Here is a 19,825-nt window from a genome sequence, read left to right on the forward strand (position 1 = left end):
TACATTATTTTATGCAAAGAACTGTGGGGTTTTGGGAGTGGGGGTTTGTCCCCTTTTTCATAAAGCAATACCTAATCTGTGCTGCAGAGAGGAGCAGTCTGAGTTAATAAACCATCTGTGCCACTAAATGTAAGTCTTTAGACCAACCTCTCTACTCTTGCAGATGCCGAGGTGGATTGAAAAAGTCCTGATTGACCAAACAGAGTTTTGGTGGTGCACCCTTCATAGGGTATGCTATAATACGTGCACTCCAAGTATCTTGCTAATTTTGATTACACTGGAGTCTCTAATTTACTATGTAATTCTATTGCATTGAATTCAGAAGCCAAGTGTTCTGGTGCTAGGCAATAGTATTTAGACAGTGAAGTCTTCAAACAGAAAGCAGAGTAAAGAAGTAACAAAGGCATTATTGTAATGGGAGTAATAATAGTGGTTTTCATTTGGATAGTTCTACAAGCAGTTGAAATCTGTGAATCTTAAGAATGTGTAAACTCTTGTGAAAGTGCATTAAGCTAAGCAGGCTTCTTTGTTTCCACATGATATAACTGAAGAAGTGATGTTCTCTTCCTTTTTGGAGCTCTGCTTTGGAACATAGGTACACTTCTAAAATGCAGAAGCAATAACCTAGAAAACTTAATAAAGTTAACTGAGTCCAGAACATTTGTTTACTTTTTCTGCTCTAGTTCATCACTTGACTCACAGGGGATTGTCAGGTCTGTCAGGCGTGGAGACCTGAAGGTGTGCGGGTGAAAAAAACACATTTAAAAGACCTTGAAGAGAATTATGGTCAGTGTATTACACTGAGCTTCAGTTCATGTGTATGATACTTACTAAAATAACCCAAGAAATTATCTTTAAGGTCCTTTCCAACCCAAGGTATTCTTTGAATCTATGATCTTTAGGTTGACAGAGACCATCTGTTAAATCATGTGCAAAGCTCAAAAACCAGCTTTGAAGAAACAGCTCCTTATCTTTAACATGGAAGGTGTAAAATTAATTCATTCTTCTCTTTGGCAGAATGTTTGAAATGCTTTTGAGGTGAATAGTTTGGGTTTTTTAGCTGAAGATATATTTGTGACAAACTGATAGCAGAGCTTCTCAGCCAAATACTGGATAGTCAGTGACCTGAGTTCATAAACATGCCACTAATTTTGCTGCTCTTCTTAGTTGCAAGTATTTTATTTTCTATAAACAACATTACCCATGTTCCCAAAAGAAACGGAAGTATTGTGTTGCGTGAAACCCATGTTAAAAAGCAAAATCAAAAAGCCCTTCAGGGTGCTAGAAAGTGAAGATGAATTTTTGTCTCAGAAATTCTTCCTGCAACTGCTACAAACAGCTAATTGGAACGAAAAATCTGTTCATAGGATGCTTTTTCTTGCCTGTTTGGTGCTGACTAAAGCACAGACAGGTAAGTGTCAGTCTGAAGCCAGTGTAAGGATACTTAATAGAGCTCTTCAATTCTTTCAGTGTGAAGCAAAGTAACATTAAACTATCAAAAGTAGAGATTTTCATAATGGTGACTGAATGCTGTCTTAATTCAGCTTGTTACTTTGGAAGCCTGGATATGGTCTGTGCTGGTTTTTTCCAGGTTGGCCTGTTTTCAAATTGAAATTGGCTTAATTTTTTATAGACTTGTGCCAACATAACAGGCATTCTTAATGCTTCTTAATTTATTTCTGTGCAGGTTTGTGGATAAATTATATTAATATAAGGGAACAATTATGAAGATGGAAAAAAACTACTGCAGAAAGTAATGGGTATTTCAGATCTTCCTGATCTGAAGGTGTTACTTTATGGGAAATTAATAATAGTTTGGGTTTTTTTTAAAGTTTGGATTTGCGTTAGATTTCAGTAGAGTGCAGATTATAAAGACAATTTCATTTCTGTGAGACAAAGAAGTTTCTTCCTTTTAGTCCCAAAAATGGAGGGAAATGTTAAAATTGGTTTAAAAGTAAATAAATATTTCAGATGACAGGCTGCTTTCCGTTTTATTTTCAGTGTATGCTCTGCTGAACTGACACTTTTCTTCCTAGCAAGTTTTTTCTTTCCTCCGCTCACTGTTGTATTTGTTGGGAAACAGTCCTTAGCGTTCATGCAGTTGTCAAGCTATTGAATAGAACCTATTGACAATATTAAATTACACATTTTTTTTTTTTTGTCGTTGTAGGAAGAAATCTGCTTCATCTAATTAAATGCTAATTCAGTCCTGCTAATCTGCTAGTACTGTAGATTGAAAGATTTTTTTGCTGTTGCCAGGATACCCTGTAATGGGCAAGAAGCCTGAGAGAATACAAAACGTTCTGATTTTTTAACTTTTAAAAACTTTGTGTTTGACAGGTAAGAAACTATTAAACTTCACCTACAGCAGTAGATTTAGCTTCTGCATCTATAAATTCTTATCCTAAAGCATTCAGAAACCACTTAAATCTTAAGCTTTTCATGTCCCTGATGTCCACTAAAGTCACCTGATTTCATAGGTTCACATTTACCACTTTCTAAGCTGCAGTTCCTTCAGGTCAGGCTTTGTGGCCATGCCTTCCATTTCTTGCAGCTTTCTTATGACTACTTTCTAGCTGGCTGATTCTAACTTTGTCTTTTAACCTACTCTGCTCTTGCACTATCTTCTTTCTCCACCCTGCTTTGGTTTACTATGACTATCAGGGGTGTTCCAGACACACTGTTGTGGGTATTCTGTTTGTTTTACAGTGTTTTGCTTTTGTGCCAGGAAATGTATCTGCTGCCCAACTTTTTGAAAGAGTTTCAAAGCAAATGTGTTCATGAACTGACATATAGTAGGTATGGGTAATATTTATAGATTATTATATACTGTCTTCTGCAATTTAATTTTTTGGTACTAAACCTCATGTTTCACTGCAAAAGTGTCTTCTGAGTAGCTATGCATTGTTGAGATTGCATTTTATATAATGGAATTGTGTACATTTCTTAGTGCAAAAATATCTTCATTTTTGTTTTGAAGCTAATTGGAAGAATTCAGAATAGGAAAAATCTAAGTGAATTCTGTGACCAGTGAATATTTTAAATTTGTAATTGGCAGTTGATGTGGAATTACTAGAAAATTATTTGTCTTCTCTACTTGGGCAGGAGAGATTACTGTCTTAATTTGTAGCTATTGCAGGTATTCAAGATCTTTATTTATTAACACTTAGTAATCCGTGGTTTGAGATAGTGTAGGAATTGATGAGGATATAGTTGTTGCTTGGTATAAAATTGCTCTTGTAAATTCACTGCAGACTGTAGATTTCATCTGATTTTTCTACTTCTTTTGAACAGTTACGACCTCTTGAATTTTGAGGTGTTGGTATCTTGGAGTGCACTTTAACTAGTTTGGATTTATTTACATACTTCAGCATGTCAAAGCTATTGATTGTTGAGGCATTCAGTCATAAGGAGGGGTGTATATGCACATGATACGTGTGTGTGTATATATATATGTATATAACGTATTATGTAAAAGATCATAGGATGACAGAATAGTTAGGGTTGGAAGGAACCTCTGGAGATCATCTAGTTCACTCCCCTGCCAAGGCGGGGTCACCTAGAGCAGATGACACAGGAGCATACTCAGGTGTGGTTTGATTGTCTCCAGGGAGGGAGACTCCATGACCTCCCAGGGCAGGCTGTTCCAGCGCTCTGCCGCCCTCAGCGTAAAGAAGTTCTTTCTCATGTTGAGGTGCAACTTCTTGTCATTTAGTTTATGGCTGTTGCTCCTTACCCTGTTGCTGGGCACCGTGGAAAAGAGTCCAGCATCATCGTTTTGACATCCAGCTTAGATATTTGTACAAGAATGAGATGCTCTTTCAGTCTTTTCTTCTCTGGACTAAAGAGGCCACCTCCCACAGTCTCTCCTCCTAAGTGATGCTCCAGACCTCAAATCCGTGTCTGTGGCCCCTGCTGGACTCCTCTCCAGTAGTTGCTTTTCTTGCTTGGCCCGTGGAGACTAGATTGACCATTGCACTCCACTCAGATGTGGCCTCCCTAGGGCTGATTAGAGGGGCAGGATCACCTCCTTCCACCTGCTGGCCACACTCTTCCTGATGCACTCTGGAATACCATTATCCCTCCTGGCCACAAGGGTACGCTGCTGACTCATCCACAAATGTAGTACTGTCGTTCTCATCTAGATAGGAGTGCAGCTGGGATTCATGAATAAGGGAGACTAGGTTGATAAATAAGGGTAAAAATGATGTCGCTTCGCTTATTAACTGTTCTGTAACAATAGCAGGCTCCTGCTCATGTCTGATAGGGGAATGAAAGTTTGATAACTTGCCTCAGTAGAAGGTGGCACCTTGTTAGAGAGCTTGTTAGGAGATCACTGTCTGTCTTCATACACTTTTCTGGAATGTTTTTCTCCCACTCAAGAAAGGACTGCCACATGGCATCTCCTGCATTTTTCTCAAGAGGATGTAGTTACCCTCTGAAAGTATAGCAGTAGTTAGCAGAGGAGCACATGTGCTGTGAAAGAGAATAGCGTCTGGAAGGAATCCTTTCCTGGCATCAGGAGGCCACAGTGGCAGCAGTGTATGTGGCCAAGTATGGCCATCCTGGGAGCTGGGGAGGCTGAGAGATGCGCTCATGTGGGAGAAGGAGGCTTAGATAGACTGAGAGCCCCTTCTTGGGGATCACTCCCCTGTTCCTGCCGTCGCCCTGGGCATAGGGACTGCCCTCTGCCTCCCTGCATGTGCCTAAGCTTCAGCCTGCCCTTCATCCTGTCTCTGGGATCCCCTGCATGAGACAGTGGCAGCAGGTTTGCAGGAGGGTAAGAGATCCTTGGTAACCTCCCACTCTGCAGCCCCCTGTGCCCAGCAGTGGCTAAGAAGAGGGTGAAGCATCCAGAAATCCTGTTGTGAGGAAAGAAGTGCAGCCAGCCTGCGCAAGATCTCCCTGCCTTCCGTGAAAGAACTGTTGGTTGGTTTTATTTCCTTTTTAGTATCTTTCTAGTTTGTTATGCCGGTGGACTAGGAAGGAATGTGTGTGGTATTAGAAGTATGTATTAAATTGTTGAGGTAGAGGTAATTTCAAGCTGTCTGTTTCCTCCTTTCTCCACAGAGTTTGTTTGAAACTTAACTAGTTTATTATAAGTAATGAAGTTTTTATTTTCCACTAGATCTCAGGTTTGTGACATGAATAGGCTGTTCTGACACTGAAGAAGTAGCTACATGTTATTTTGTATTCACTTGATACTTGCAAGATCAATTTGACATAGAATACATTCTTTTATGAAATGTAGCAACTGTACCATGAAAGTTCTCATTTATTTCTCCTTTATATCTCTTATTTAAGCCTTTATTTTTTTTTTGTGATTGCTGGGTGTAATTCTACTGTAATTAAATCTAGAGATTTTGAACACCAGCTTACATCTTTCTAGCTAATAGTACTTAGTGAACCTCACTGCTCTGATGGAAAAGAAATTTATTCCAAATAGGTTAGGACAGGCAGTTGTAGACGTCAAATTTACAATGGGTGATGCTCTGCTGAGTACAACAGGGAGTTTAAAAAGTATCAACTAGAGTGTCTTCTGTGACTTTGCATTCACTGGTAATTCTTTTTAGATCTTATTTTTTTTTAAGACGTGCATTTATGCATAGTTTTGTTTTGAACAGATGGTCCACTTTCAGTGTCAAAATAAGCACTTTATAAATGCTAGGACAGTGTCCTATTACTGTCCATTGATTGGAGAAAGGGGATCCCCTGCCTCAAAACTGGAATCTAATTGAACACACCTATATAGTAATTAGGTGAGGTTATGTGAAGCTGACAGAAGGTCATGCTTGGCATTTGAAATAGATATCTTAATGTGTGTAAAGGTTTTAGAGGACAATCTACCAAAGTTTTTCATGATAAAAAAAATTATTTACTGTCTTTATTATTACTTTGTCCTTCCTTAAACTTATCTACCTACTTGGTTTTTAGGAGGCAAAGGATTCCTTGTATTGGAAGTGCTTTTGTCATTAGGAAGTGCAAGACCATCTTACTATCAAGGACTCCTTTGGTGGTTGCTCTCCTTGTATCCAACAACTAGATTGGCTTTTGTTAGTTGCTGCACAGAAATTATAAATCCTGTTTTGCTGAAGTAGGCTACTACATCACTTAAGATGTGCTTCAATTGTGGAAATGTTTGTTGGTACAAAAGTAGCTGATTTCCTTTTCCTTCTGTGTACTTGAACCCTATAGTAAGAAAATACAAGAGTGCACAAAGAAAAGTGACAGATTCTGAGTTTGATTTTTTTACAATGAAGTAATTGTTACAACTATATGTAGCATTTCTCAAAATTTCGCATACTACAGAATCTTCAGCTTGACACTGATAGACTTAAAGTTTCTCTTCCTTGAAAAGTGAAACTTGGCATTGCATTAAAATCTGTGAAGTTCCTACCTGAAGCTCTGTATATATACATCTATGTAGTTGTCAGGTAAAGAGCCTTCAGCTGGCTGCTGAAATCCTTCTGGTTTTCTTTCTACACTAGTCTAGATGCCCATGTCTGCTTGGAGCTGCCAGTACTCAACTTCTGTGTGGAAATCTGAGGTACTGAGTTGGAAGGAACTCAGTGTAAAACACCCTTCTCATGTTTGTTTAACCTAAGTATGATGCTTAAAAGTTCAATTCAGAGGAACAGTTTAGTTTTTATTATTTAGTTTTCTTATTTACTGGAAGGACTTCTGGATGCCTTAAAGACTTGTTAGTCTGCTTTGTAAAAGTCCGCTTTGTCTCAGTATAGGAGATGTCCAAAATTAAATCATATGCTTTTCTGACTGGAATTCACGTCTTAGTTTGGTAGCTTGAAAACAGGAATGTGTCTATTCAGAAAGGTGAGTGACAGCTACCATCACTTGAAGCTACGGAGAGACTTTGTGATACAACTGTTGCCGGTTGTATTGTTTTGGTTTTTTTTTTTCATGGAAATGCCACTTAAGCTTTTGACTTCCAAAAAGAGCCATTGACTAGTTACTGTTAAAAGTACTTGTGGGGTTTTCTTTCCCTGCAGCAGACAGAAGACGTAATTTTTCTTTCGTCTGAAAGGCTTGTTTCTAAGCTTTATTTCTTCCTTTGAGCCAATAATAAAAGCAAAAATTTGAGTTACTTGTATGCCAATAATTGGAAGCAGGCTTTCTTTGCTTTGTTGAACTGCTTTTTTCATTTTAGATTTAAGTCAAGTGTTTATTACATGGAATGCTGTTCATTCAGAGAAGGATCTGTTAACAATATTAATTAAGAAAACAAAGCAATGTTTTTTCTGGGTATTAGATGTTACTCAGGATCTTGACTTGTAAGTTGTGCATCAGCAAGTTGATGTAAACTTTAATAAGTATTGTTTAATGAACTGGATGTCAGTCTTGCTTACTGGGAACTTTCAGAGATCATAGAAGACTAACACATTACAAAAGACAGTCAAATACATGCAGCATCTTTGCCATCTTTAGCACATTTTGTCTTTCCACATGTGAGAGTTTTTAACGTCATCCTGGATTATTTTGCTTCTTGTAGTTTCTGATCTTGAGCATGTCTCATATTTGGAAGTCTTTTGTCAATCTCGCATTGAGTCCAGATGTCTTTTTCTGCCCTGATTGAAAGTGAAGTAACAGTGGGAGTAATACAACCCATTTGACCCATTGAGTTTTTTGTAAATTTGCAGGTAGTGAAGTCTTGGAAGGAGCACACTTAGGAGTTTCGGATAGAAGGCCTAATCCAATGGACTGAAATTTGAAAAAGCATAATGATTCCGAATTTCAGAATTAGTGGATTTTGGGAGGGAGGGTAGAAAGATAGGCTGTGAGAAAAATAGCAGTAACATGTTTTGATTTTAAAACTTCCAATCAAAACTATGCCAGGCTGATTCTAGATTACTGTCAGTAATAATGGGTATGAAAATTCTCTTCTCTTCAGGGTTCCTGGACTTTCCCTTTGGCACAGTTTATGTTGTTTATTTTTCCTTATTTCAAAGGACCTGGGCTCCTGTTGAGAAGTGATGGAATAATCTGTGGCCGGCACCTGACATATTGAGGGAGCAGCCCCTAAAAGAGCTTGCCTGGGAGACAGTTTGTGAAATAACGCAGTAACATGTTTGCAGTAGTATGCCTCTTTTTTTGTTATTGCTCTTTTCTATTGTTGAATTTCTCTTGAAATAACTGACTGAGAAATACATTGATACTACTGAAATGAGCATTAATCACTACAGAGGTATTTAGATCTGGAATTAGCATTGATAGTGGTTACTTATGAGGATGGTATTTTCACTAATTGGGCCAAGGGGAGGGATTTGATCTACTTCCTAGAGATTGAAAAATCCCAATCAAAAATATCATCTGGCTTTAATAATGCACTGGTTTCAGTTCCTCACAGTAAGTTTGTGTGTAGCTTGTATTATCCACAAGCTAGTGTTTTTTGTAACTGTGTAAGTTGATTTAAGCTAATTTGTAAGATCAGGTGTGTTAAACCCTGTGTGAAAATGTACTAATACTTCTAGAACAAAATAATTTTTTTCTGCTTCCTAATCATTTAATACTGGCATGGGATGTTAGATTAGTACCAATATTGCAGTTGAATAAATCTGTACATTGATTGATTTTGAACCCCCTATCTTTATGAACAGAAAGCTATGCAATCTAGGGCCAGTTATGAATGTTACAGCTTCTGAAAAAAGATTAAGCGGAGTAAGGTGATCAGTATGTAGTGGTTAAAGCAACAATTAAAACCTTCAAAGCAATTAAAATGTCTCCATCGTGAATATACCAAGCTTTAAAACATTTAGGCTGAATACTGAAAGTCTTGCTAATGGAAAGATTGTGCACATAAAGGTTTTGCTAGATCCTTGAGGTCATTTCTGTTTCCAAACTGCTCAAGTGCTAAATTTGACACAATGCTGTTCTAAGTAGCTGTAGTGTGCATGCTGAATCAGTTTTAACTTGGAAATAAGTTCTTAAATGGAACTCTTAGTTGGAAAAGAATTGGATATTTCTATTCTAATTTTATGGGGTGTTTTGAGTGTATGACAACAGCATAGTTGGATTATTGCCTTTAAGCTTGCAATATACAGTCTACAGTTTACAGAAGTGTCCTTGCTAAAATAATACTATTCACTGAAATTCCCTGCCTTAACTACATGTCCTCACAGCTGATATTGCTAATGCACAGCAGTAACTAATATATTGAACTAATCTTTCATGTTTGGAAAATATTTTCTAAAGGAGCAAAAGGAGTCTTTGTTTCTTTGTTTCTTTCTTAGCTGCTCAAAACTGCCACTTTCAATTGTAAGGAAAGGAAAATTATCCTTACTGTGTTCTAGTATCTCTTTTCAGTCCACTTAAAATCTGCATTCATATAAACCAAATTAATGCTGTGTCAGAGGTCATGTAAAAGCTCTGTTTTCAGGGCTGGATGGAAATTAATTGTTTGTATGTAGCTTAATGAGAGGTGAAAGCAAGAATTTATTTGATATATTGTGGACTGAAATACTCTTTTCTGATAGCACAGTTGTCTCAGTAGCAACTTTTCGAAAGGTGTCTTTGAGAAAAAGAATTCATATAGAGGTGCCAAAGTATTTTATAGAAAAAGATCAAGTTGATCATTCTTACAGATCTGTTAGAGCCTCTTAGAGTGTTTCAGTGGTTTGAGCCACTGCCCTTTATGCGTTTGTGTAACACATCTTGGCCTTTGATACTCCTCCTCTGTCAACTTTGTGGAGGCAGGGTCAATTAGTGTAGTGTTGAAATTAGCTCCTCTCAAGTGTGCTTCCTGCAAGCTAAAATTCTTTCAATTCCTCTACCTTTATAGATGTTTTCTTCAATGACGGGGGTTGTATTTCAGTGCAGTTATTCTCTGTCCATTTCATCTTTGCCCAGCTCAATTAATTGCTGAGCAAATCATTCTGAATCTCTGACTCAATGGATAGATTTAAAAACAAGGAATGGGAAAAGCAAATTTCATCTCTTTTTCTTTAATGCAAATTAGCATGTTCCTTTCATGTAAGTAAAATCGTGCCTAACTCTTACCTTTGGATGTTAGAATAATGGCTACTGCTAATATACTGCTATTCTTCTCACACAGACCAGCATGTTTTGGAAATTTGATCTCCATTCATCATCGCACATAGATACACTTCTAGAGAGAGAAGATGTAACACTGAAGGAATTGATGGATGAAGAGGATGTTCTACAGGAGTGCAAGGCTCAGAATCGCAAACTTATAGAGTTTCTGCTGAAGTCAGAATGTTTGGAAGACTTAGTTTCATTTATTATTGAAGAGCCACCTCAAGACATGGATGAAAAAATTCGATATAAGTAGGAAGACTTTTGGGTTTGGGGGAAATTTGGAAGGTGGAAAGAGGACTAAATAAATCTGGTTAATTTGATAGTGTGAATCCCTGTGTGCTGGTGTATAGTAAAATATTACTGTATTTTAGATTAAGTGTGTTTTCAAGAGGCTTCATGGAACTTCTAAGTAAATAATTCTAATATATGCATAGTTTTCAAATGGAAGCTTCTTGTCCCCAAATGCTTCCAAAACCATTTCCTGTCCAAAGCATTTGCCAAAAAAAAGGTCCAACCAGAACTCACATTAAGAATCCTGGAGTTGTTATTCAGAAAATAGTTGAATTAAAAACCCTTTTTGAGTAGTATAACTGAATGGTTAGCTTTGTTTTGTTGACTTGTAAGATATTTTGAAGATGCCTTTTAGAAGATTTCATGGTGCTCCTTGGAAGAATGTCCTTAGGGTCCAAATGCTGATGTTTTCCTTTCTGGAGTATGGCCATGACTTCTGGCTTGCTGAGAAGGTTCAAACTGAAGGTCCATCTAGCAGTTTGTAGAAAGGCACTTGTATTGCTTTTAGCATATTTTAGTGTTGTCCATATAGAAAGCTGCTTTTTTTCTTAAAATAGTGTATTAAAACAATGGGAAATAAGCTACACTCTTACTTGCAGAACTTCAGCATTTCTGGTAAACCAAGCCTCCTGTAAATGTTTCTAGTAGAGTTGGGAATTGAAGCAAATAAGAAGTCAGTACTTGAAGAGATGGACTTAACAATAGAACTTGAAATGAAAGCTTGCTCTTTCCTTTCTCAGCTTCCCTACTGGTGTTCTGTTGCTACTGAAGATAGAAGTAGTGCATTCTTCTTAAATGAAAACAGGCTGAATATGCAGTTTTATTACTTTGTGTTAGTAATTTATATTTTGTATTAGTTTGCTGCTTCAGTGTAGATCAACCCTGCTTGAAAATTTAGTCAAATGCATTACCAGGATCTGAATTCAGAGCTGGAAGTATGAGAACTCTGAAGTATGAGTGATGGATAATTTTTTCTTCTCCCCAGATACCCAAACATATCATGTGAGCTGCTTACATCAGATGTCTCACAGATCAATGATAGACTGGGAGAAGAAGAATCCTTACTCCTGAAACTGTACAGCTTCCTCTTTAACGAATCTCCTCTAAACCCTCTACTGGCCAGTTTCTTCAGCAAGGTGTTAAGTATTCTTATCAGCAGAAAACCAGAACAGGTAACTATTTGCAAACTCACCAACTTAACAAGTGCTCTGATAAAGCTGTAGTAGTCAGCAATTCTGCTTTAAGACTACAGGATTGAGGGATAGCAGCAGAGTCAAAACGGAGCATTCAGGTTCCATCCTAGCTGAAGATCCCTTTTCATTTTGCACATGATTAAAAAATACACTTGGATGAATAGGATGTATTTGATTCAAATTTGCCTGAGCTATTTATGCAGTCAGTGTGTGAGTGCCTACCTTTTGGTTTAGCTTAATGCATTGTTTTATATGATCATATTTGCATTTATTGCTGTTAAAAGCAAATGTAAATGACTTGAATCAGTGATAGTGACTTTGACTTAGTGTGAAGAATTATTTAGAACAAGGAGAGAAACATTTGGAGTCCTTGCTCAGAAATGGTCTTGTACTCAGTGCATGTGGTCCAATACTGCAAACAGCTGGCATGACTTGACTCTCAAACCTGAGTTACTGTTTGTATTAAGAGTTTTGCTGCGTTGAACTTTGCCAGAGATGAGACTGATTCATATCAAAAAGAAAACTTGACTCTGCTTTGGATTGTAAGTAGGTTATGGTCAGCAGGTTGGGTTTGAGAAGAGACCCAGGGCACACTGCATATAGTATGGATCTGCCCTGTGCCCTTTTAATGTTCTCTGCCTGGGATTTATTTTATCTTGTCTTGTACTGCAGGCTCTAAGTGGCAGAAGTGTTTAAGAAGTTCTCACCTATTTTGTCAGTTTGGTAGGAGAGTGAAATTAAAAGTGATCGGTGTAATTTATCATGTGAAATACATGAATCAAACAAAAGCTTACTTTTTCATTTCCAGATTGTGGATTTTTTAAAGAGGAAGCACGATTTTGTAGACCTCATTATTAAGCACATAGGGACCTCTGCTATCATGGACTTGTTGCTCAGGCTACTGACTTGCATAGAACCTCCACAGCCCCGGCAAGAAGTGCTAAATGTAAGTAAAATATTGCAGAACTTTTGTCTGGCATGTGTGAACTCTAAGCTGGCTTAATTTCTGCTTGCTTTACTAAGTTTATTTCTTGAATGTGCTGAAATTAGATGTGTGGGGTTTTGTTTGTTTGTGTTGTTTGTGGGGTTTTTTTTTCGGTTTGGTTGTTTGTTTTTTTTTCTTTTTCTGAGCTGCCAGTACTTTTCCACTGAAACCCCAGTGCTGTTGGGGACAATTTAGAACCTGACTGGCTGTTCTCTTTTGCAGTCTTTAATATCTAACTTACACCCGACAGGTGCAATTTTAGAATTGTTTTGGACCTTACCAAACACACTTGGCATCAAAGTTTGTTGAAATTAACCTAAGGTTTTCTTTTTTACTGTGGCTCAGAAATGCTGATTTTACTTTTTCTTTTCTTTCTGAAGTACTGTTAATCCTTATTTAGAAGTATTGGCATTTTGACTTGTGGCAGTTGTCAAAAGGCTACTTTCAGTTTCAGGAATTCTTTTAATTCGTTCACTTCGGAAAAATTCTTACTAACATCCACAAACATTTTTACAGTGGCTGAATGAGGAGAAAATTATCCAGCGGCTTGTGGAAATAGTACACCCATCTCAAGATGAAGATGTAAGTATTGGTCTGATGATGCCTTGGACTGACTACCTAGAACAGAGGCTAGACAGAGTTAGAGAAAGTGGGTGTTTAGTAAAGGCCTTGAAGATACACCTTGGGCAGTGCAGGAACCTTGCAGAGGCTACACCCAAGATGGACGGCAGTCACCAGTTTTCTCAAACAGATATAAATAAGTTGGGTCTATTTGCATATCAGAGGTTAATTGTCCAATTATGGCTTCAGGTAATGAAGTCACATTGCTCCAGTTTGCTTCTCCCCCCGATTCACTTTTGTTTATACTTCCTGGCTTGAGGCTGTGATGGTGACCTTGGTTCTCAGGCCTGGAAGGATTGTTTTATCTGACCAAACTGTAAAGAGAGCTTACTAACACTCTATATGAAGTTGAGTTATACATTAATGCAGTACAGGATCTGAAAAATATACCTGCTGAAACTTAAGGCATCACTGGCACTCTCCTGGGTCTATCTGTTCAACTGTACAATGTGGTGTTAGAACTTTTTATTTTTACTGTTTTCTGCTTGCTTTTTCCAGTAAGCTGATTTCAGTATTAAGCGTGGCTATTTGAGGAAGGTTATGTGGTTTTGTTCGCCTCCCTGCCCCTTTTTCGGGGATCTCAAAAAGATCAATATGGATCTTTTTGAGATCCATATTGAAGCCTTAGGCATACTTGGAGTTGTTGGAAGATTCATCTCTCATGTTTTGCCACCTTAATGTTGGAAATAGATTCTTGCCTTGTGCTTCAAAGTTTTTTTTGTTTTGTTAAAGTTAGTTATGGCATAAAGCTCTGCCTGGATTTTTTTGGGTAGGAGAGCTCTTGTCCATGTTGAAGCTTTCACCTTTTTTACCTGAAGAGTTAAAAATCCAACATGTTATTCTTGTAGTGAAAAGTGCTGTTTTTCTGTTTCAGAGGCATTCAAATGCATCACAGTCACTCTGTGAAATTATTCGTCTAAGCAGAGACCAGATGCTACAAGTACAGAACAGCTCAGAACCAGATCCACTGCTTGCAAGTTTAGAGAAGTAAGTTGGTTTGAATTTTTGATGTTATTCTCACTTCATAAGAACCTAGTATTTAACTTTTGACCTTTAAAACCTTCAGTAATGGCAAACTTTCAGGTGAATTTTCTTGACTACCCATCTTCTGTTTGTGTAATGAAAAATAACTTGGTGAGTAAGCAGAGCACACCTGGAGGATATTCTAGTGGGGAATGTGGGAGTGAAGTTGTCTCATTAAATTATTTCCTGTGCTGCCCTTACATGTGGAGGTCAGCTTGATACTGTACAAACTAAATATGGGAGACTTCAGCTTTGTTCTATTACTTAAGTTAATCTAAGTGAATGTTTCTGCCAGAAACAATGCTCATGTATTCCTTTCTCCCTTTTATGTCGGCAAATGGTAGTTACTTCTGCTAGCTGCTGTATCCTGTAGTGATTTAATCTGCTGCCAATGCTTTTCTTTTCAGACAAGAAATCATAGAGCAGCTTCTGTCTAATATTTTTCATAAAGAAAAAAATGAATCTGCAATAGTCAGTGCAATCCAAATCCTATTGACCTTACTTGAGACAAGACGACAGACGTAAGTGTTACTATTTCACTTGGTTTATGCCTGCAGTAGAAAATGACTTCCTTATGGCTGTTACCAAACCATTTCTGTGACCTGTTGTAGCTGAAGGAGTAAAAATGCAAATCAGTTGTGGTTGACATTACTGCACTTTCACCAAATGACTGGTCTTTCTGCAGCTTTTTCTAGAAGCTGGTGTGAGTACCAGTAAACATATCAGACTAACTACATTTCATCAATTTGTTTCTGGATACAGGGAATAGAATACAGAGGTGTAGTGCAGTGACCAAATATTGACTTTCTAAAAGTAATTTGTAATGTTACTGCAACTTCATTTGGAAAACTGCCCAACAGATCTCTCTGGTACATTCAACTGACGTTGTTTTGGATAGATAAATGAAGCTCTTTATCTGCTTCGGTAAAGCAAATTAAAATGTAATTTTTAATCCCAAAACTATTTGGGGGATTTCAAGCATGATAAACCTAGAAATACTAGGGCTAGTGTTTGGCAAAATCTCTTGTTCACCCATTATATAACGCTTAATTTTTATGTGTATGTAACCCTATGTTTTTACATTTTTTGCCTCTTAGTTACTTTCACATCCTTTCAGAATTGTTACATACCTCAGAGATGTCTTACAACTAGTTTTGGTACTAATTATCAGATTTTGCTGATGTGTGTTTTAGATTTGAAGGACATATAGAGATCTGTCCTCCAGGCATGAGCAATTCCACATACTCTGTCAACAAAAGTGTTTTAGAAGCCATAAAAGCACGACTTTCATCCTTCCATGAGCTCCTACTTGAGCCTCCAAAAGTAAGTGAAATCTTGTGTTAACAAATTAATTGAAGCAAAACTCACCAGGTGTCTGTTTTAGGCAGATTATAACAAACAAAACCCAGTCTGACAACTTCCAGGCAAGCATCCAGGCTACTTCCTAGCCTGTTGTGAGCTTTGGCTCAGGCAAACAGTAGTAATGAGCAGCAATGTTTTGTGCTTTTCCAGCACAAACTTTGTTTAATTAGCAAAGTAACCTTGGTGCAGTTACTGCTTTCTAAAAGTAATGAAAAGAGATTTGCTATATATTCTCAAGGGAGGTCCTATTTTCTGCTTGGAAATCCAGTCTGGATAGGAAACACAGGCTATAGATGCTGCAGTTGTTTGGAGCTTTGGAATGGCCTACATCAGGCTCATGCAATTCTCTTGACTTTCCCAGGACCCAAGTAGATAAGCTCCATGACACATCCCTGCACTCTAGGCATGTTAAATTCCTTTGGCTTTACAACTGATGTAAGCAGTTTACCTATGTCATGTTCTTGCCAAAGATAAAAGAGATGTATAAATAGGGGGTTTACCTGTGATCCATTTGTATTTTCTACTCACATTTTCACTGGCAGAATTTCAGCTGGAGCACTACACCCTGAACTGGGTGCTGCAGATTTTAACAGAGAAATTAACATGAAATTGTTTTTAAATATATGAAGGTAGGGTTGCTGGGGCATTATAATATATTTAGACTGTCCATGTAACTGTTCTGTGTATATTGTAGTGATGTAGAATATAGCTGGATTAATGAGTGAGAATTATTTCTGAGGAACTATCTCCTAATTCCTGCCAAGACTGAGTAGATTTCATCTACTTAGAGATCCTGTCTGTAGTTAGCAATCATTTTTTTACCAAGTTGTTACTTTCATGTGACTGGTTTTAGTGCTTCCTGTCTGTGGAGTTAAAATAAGCTCCAGTATTTGGAATTAAAAGGAGAGGTTTTTTGCAGGATGAAGGTAAGACAGTTGCTCAAGGACTAAATGTGTCTATTTTTAAGCACTGCTCAATCATTGTATGTAGTAATAAGCCGATTTTTAAAAAAAATATTTAATGGGTTTATGTATTAAACTTTTTTTTTTTTTTTTTTCAGAAAAGTGTCATGAAGACAACCTGGGGTGTACTGGATCCACCTGTAGGAAACACGCGTTTAAACGTGATTAGATTAATATCTAGCCTTTTACAGACAAATACAAGCAGCGTGAATCAGGAGCTTATAGAACTTAACAGCATAGGAGTAATACTGGTAAGAGCTTTATGCCATCTTCGTTATTTTTATGAGTTGTTGTTAAGATCTTGTCTGCTTTTTCATACTCTGCAGATAATTTTCCAGTCTAACTTATTTTCCAGCCTAACTTTTCTGCATCTTTGTATTGTGATGCCTATTGCTTGGTTTAAGAACTTTTAATATTGGATTTTACTGTTAATCAATCTGAGGTCAGTGTTGACCACTGGAATGGTTCCTACTTGCTACACCTTCATAAATGCATGAAGTGGCTATCTTAGTAAGCTTATTTTCAGCTGAACATTCTCGAATTTTCAACCGTGTGTTTTTTAAGCCATTTAAGGCTTCATTGCGATTTTCATTTTTTCCCTAAGTTGCTCCTTCAAAGCCCTTTTTTCTCACTTAATATATGGCCTACAACGTGGTATCTCAGCGCTATCTTGTAAAGGAACAGTTGCTCTTGGTAGCTTGTACTCCTTCAAACCTCAAAGCAAGGTGCTGTACAGCAAACTCAATTACCTAACGCATTGCTCTTTGTTAATGTGAACATGTACTTTGAGTCCTTCCTACCTCATACTTTCACTATAGCAGATGGGTTCTTTGTGTTTAGGTTCACCAAAGAAATCCAAATGTTGGTTGATTAAAATATAACTAGCAAATCATGTACAACTTAAGCTAGTTACTGAATAACAATATGTAAACTTCTAAGTTGGCAGTTGCGAGATTAAAGTGTAAATACCTTTTCTTCCCTGATTTTGGTCCAAAATCCTTTTTTCCTGTGATTGATTAATACAGTGTGATTGAAATGTTTTCATCTCAAATTTTCTTCACAATTGGATTTGCAGACAGTTACTAACTTTTATACAAATAGATGACTTTACTGTAGCTGAAGTTTTTCCTAGATCCATTGTGTAGAGGAATATACATACTATGTACTCATGTGTTCTTGTAAATAGATTATTTTGTAAACTAAGTTCAGTGAGGTTTGAACACACTTTTCTGTTGCAAGTTTTACATGAGGAAAAAAAAGTACTTGTAGCCATGGAAACCTCAGTGTTTTGTGCTGTTTGCTGAAATAGCACACGTTTTACTGGGCAGACTTGACTTAGGAAAAGTTACGAGAGAATGTCATTAGTTTAGGAGGACTGAAGATAGATTGAAGACCTTTACCTGTACTTTGAATGAGACTAAAATTGTTCAATACTGTTCCAGTCACTGCACATATTTCCAGAACTCATTACATAAATTTTACCAGTGACAGCCATCATTTGAATTTTGCAGTGAGTAGCCTAAAATAACTAGGCTTGACAAAAATCTTTCTTGTGTTTAAGAGAAAAAATGGGGAGAAGCAAGAACTTGACTTAATGAATGCTGTTTATTGTGTATCAACCTCAGTATTTGTCTGATGCTTTGTTAATGATCTTAAACTGCTTCTAGATTATCTGAGGTAGTGGATGATGGGTTTGAAACAGGTAGATACAATTTCATAAGGAATCTCACTGAAGTGAGGAGCACATTTCTAAAAGGCTATCATAGATACCTTAGGGTATCTATGATACCAAGTGGACTCAAAGTCAAGGACTTTTAAGGTCATAAATAACACTTCTGACTCTGGGACTTTCTTGGCTGCAGCTGGCAGAAGAAATTTAAGTGGGGAGCATTATTTCCCCCCATCTTCATAGTCTGAAAGTGCATTACTGGTGACCCCTGCAGTAAATCCAGTTAGTTGAATTCTTGTTATGATCCAGGATAGTATTCCTTGCGTTCAGATAATGGCAAGCACAAAAGTTACTGGTTTTGTGTGTCACAAATTTTCTCCTGTACAATAAATAATGCTTAGTGTAAAACTTAAAAGATTTCTTCCAGTGTAGTCATTAAAATGATTAGGTGGGTGAGACTATTGGTTATGTTTAATGAAAATATCTTGGTTTGTGTAAACCTTGGTGAATTTGTTTTTCAGGACATGTTTTTTAAGTATACGTGGAATAACTTTTTGCATACTCAAGTAGAAATCTGTATTGCATTAATTCTTGCAAGTCCTCTTGAAAACACGGAAAATGGCACAATTACAGATCAGGATTCCAGTGGGGACAATCTCTTACTGAAACATGTAAGTTGTGTTTTGCAAGTCTCTTGAATTTTCCTGTTTCCATGCAGTTAATTTTACATAAAATACACCCCAATTCTACTTAATGAATAGAATTAAAAAGATTGTCCTTCTGGTTTTACTTAAAATGTGAAACCTGAAACTGCCATAGAGTAGATTTTTGTTGTTGTTGTTTTTGGTTTTTTTGTTGCTCCAAAGTGAGCGTGGTCAAGAGCTTCAAGTATTTATTTTCCCCTGAAGTTTTTCCTGTTTTTAAGGCTTAAAATTGCTATTTCAGTAGCTTTATGCTACTACAACAACTTGGCACCTAAGAGGAGTAGAATTAATACAGGTTTAGCTTTTAGGTTTCAGGTTGTGATCTGACTGCTGGACTTTGAACCATTTAATGAAAGCATGTATTCTGAATGTGAAATTAAAAGACTTTCAGACGTTAGTATCAACTGTAAATGCATAAATGGTGTTCTATTTTACTGCTACTAAGCGTATTTTGCTTTTTTGACAGCTCTTCCTTAAGTGCCAATTAATAGAAAGAATACTTGAAGCGTGGGACATGAATGAGAAGAAACAGTGAGTAATTCGTTTCCTCATTCCCTGCAATTGTCTAAATAAGACTTGAGTGGTAAAATTAATGCATAACCAATTCAGAAGTGATCTAACCAGTTCTCAAATCACTTATATGTTAATATTTGGGTTAAAGCTTTCTCTTGTAGTTTTTGGTAGCATTCCTGTGACCTCTTGAAAGCATGAGAGTTGTCATTTTTGTCATGTATATTACTATGATCTTTAAAGTTCACCCATGTTCTAGTACAGAAGCATACTGTAAGTTATGAGGGGACAGGAGATACTTTTCCCTAGTAAGCAGTTGAAAATTACTTTGAACACATTAAAGCATATCACATACTGGTGGGCATCAGACTCCTATATAGTAAAAGCCAATTCCTCAGCAATAGAACACATTCTAAAATTATGTGTTTGAAAGGATGTAAGCTTCAAGTAGCTAA

The 19,825-nt window shown here is 37.2% G+C and overlaps 1 protein-coding gene across 8 annotated transcripts in view; it reads left to right on the top strand.

Moving 5' to 3' along the window:
- Positions 1-19,825, top strand: part of PPP6R3 (protein phosphatase 6 regulatory subunit 3) — a 50,747-nt gene that overhangs the window by 11,587 nt on the left and 19,335 nt on the right. For 2 of the 8 annotated variants that reach the window (XM_058858831.1, XM_058858877.1), the window contains exons 2-13: positions 2,171-2,340; positions 7,965-8,092; positions 10,067-10,299; positions 11,327-11,513; positions 12,343-12,480; positions 13,036-13,101; positions 14,015-14,127; positions 14,571-14,684; positions 15,357-15,486; positions 16,586-16,738; positions 18,678-18,827; positions 19,327-19,391. In XM_058858831.1, the coding sequence (XP_058714814.1) occupies positions 8,081-8,092; positions 10,067-10,299; positions 11,327-11,513; positions 12,343-12,480; positions 13,036-13,101; positions 14,015-14,127; positions 14,571-14,684; positions 15,357-15,486; positions 16,586-16,738; positions 18,678-18,827; positions 19,327-19,391 (1,361 nt within the window). In that variant the 5' untranslated portion in view covers positions 2,171-2,340; positions 7,965-8,080. Of the gene's footprint in view, positions 1-2,170; positions 2,341-2,709; positions 2,800-7,964; positions 8,093-10,066; positions 10,300-11,326; positions 11,514-12,342; positions 12,481-13,035; positions 13,102-14,014; positions 14,128-14,570; positions 14,685-15,356; positions 15,487-16,585; positions 16,739-18,677; positions 18,828-19,326; positions 19,392-19,825 lie in introns of all 8 variants that reach the window. The other 6 variants (XM_058858840.1, XM_058858886.1, XM_058858821.1 and 3 more) reach the window with 5 other exon arrangements.

Source organism: Poecile atricapillus, chromosome 1, assembly GCF_030490865.1.
Source record: "Poecile atricapillus isolate bPoeAtr1 chromosome 1, bPoeAtr1.hap1, whole genome shotgun sequence".
In the NCBI taxonomy this organism is placed as follows: Eukaryota; Metazoa; Chordata; class Aves; order Passeriformes; family Paridae; genus Poecile; species Poecile atricapillus.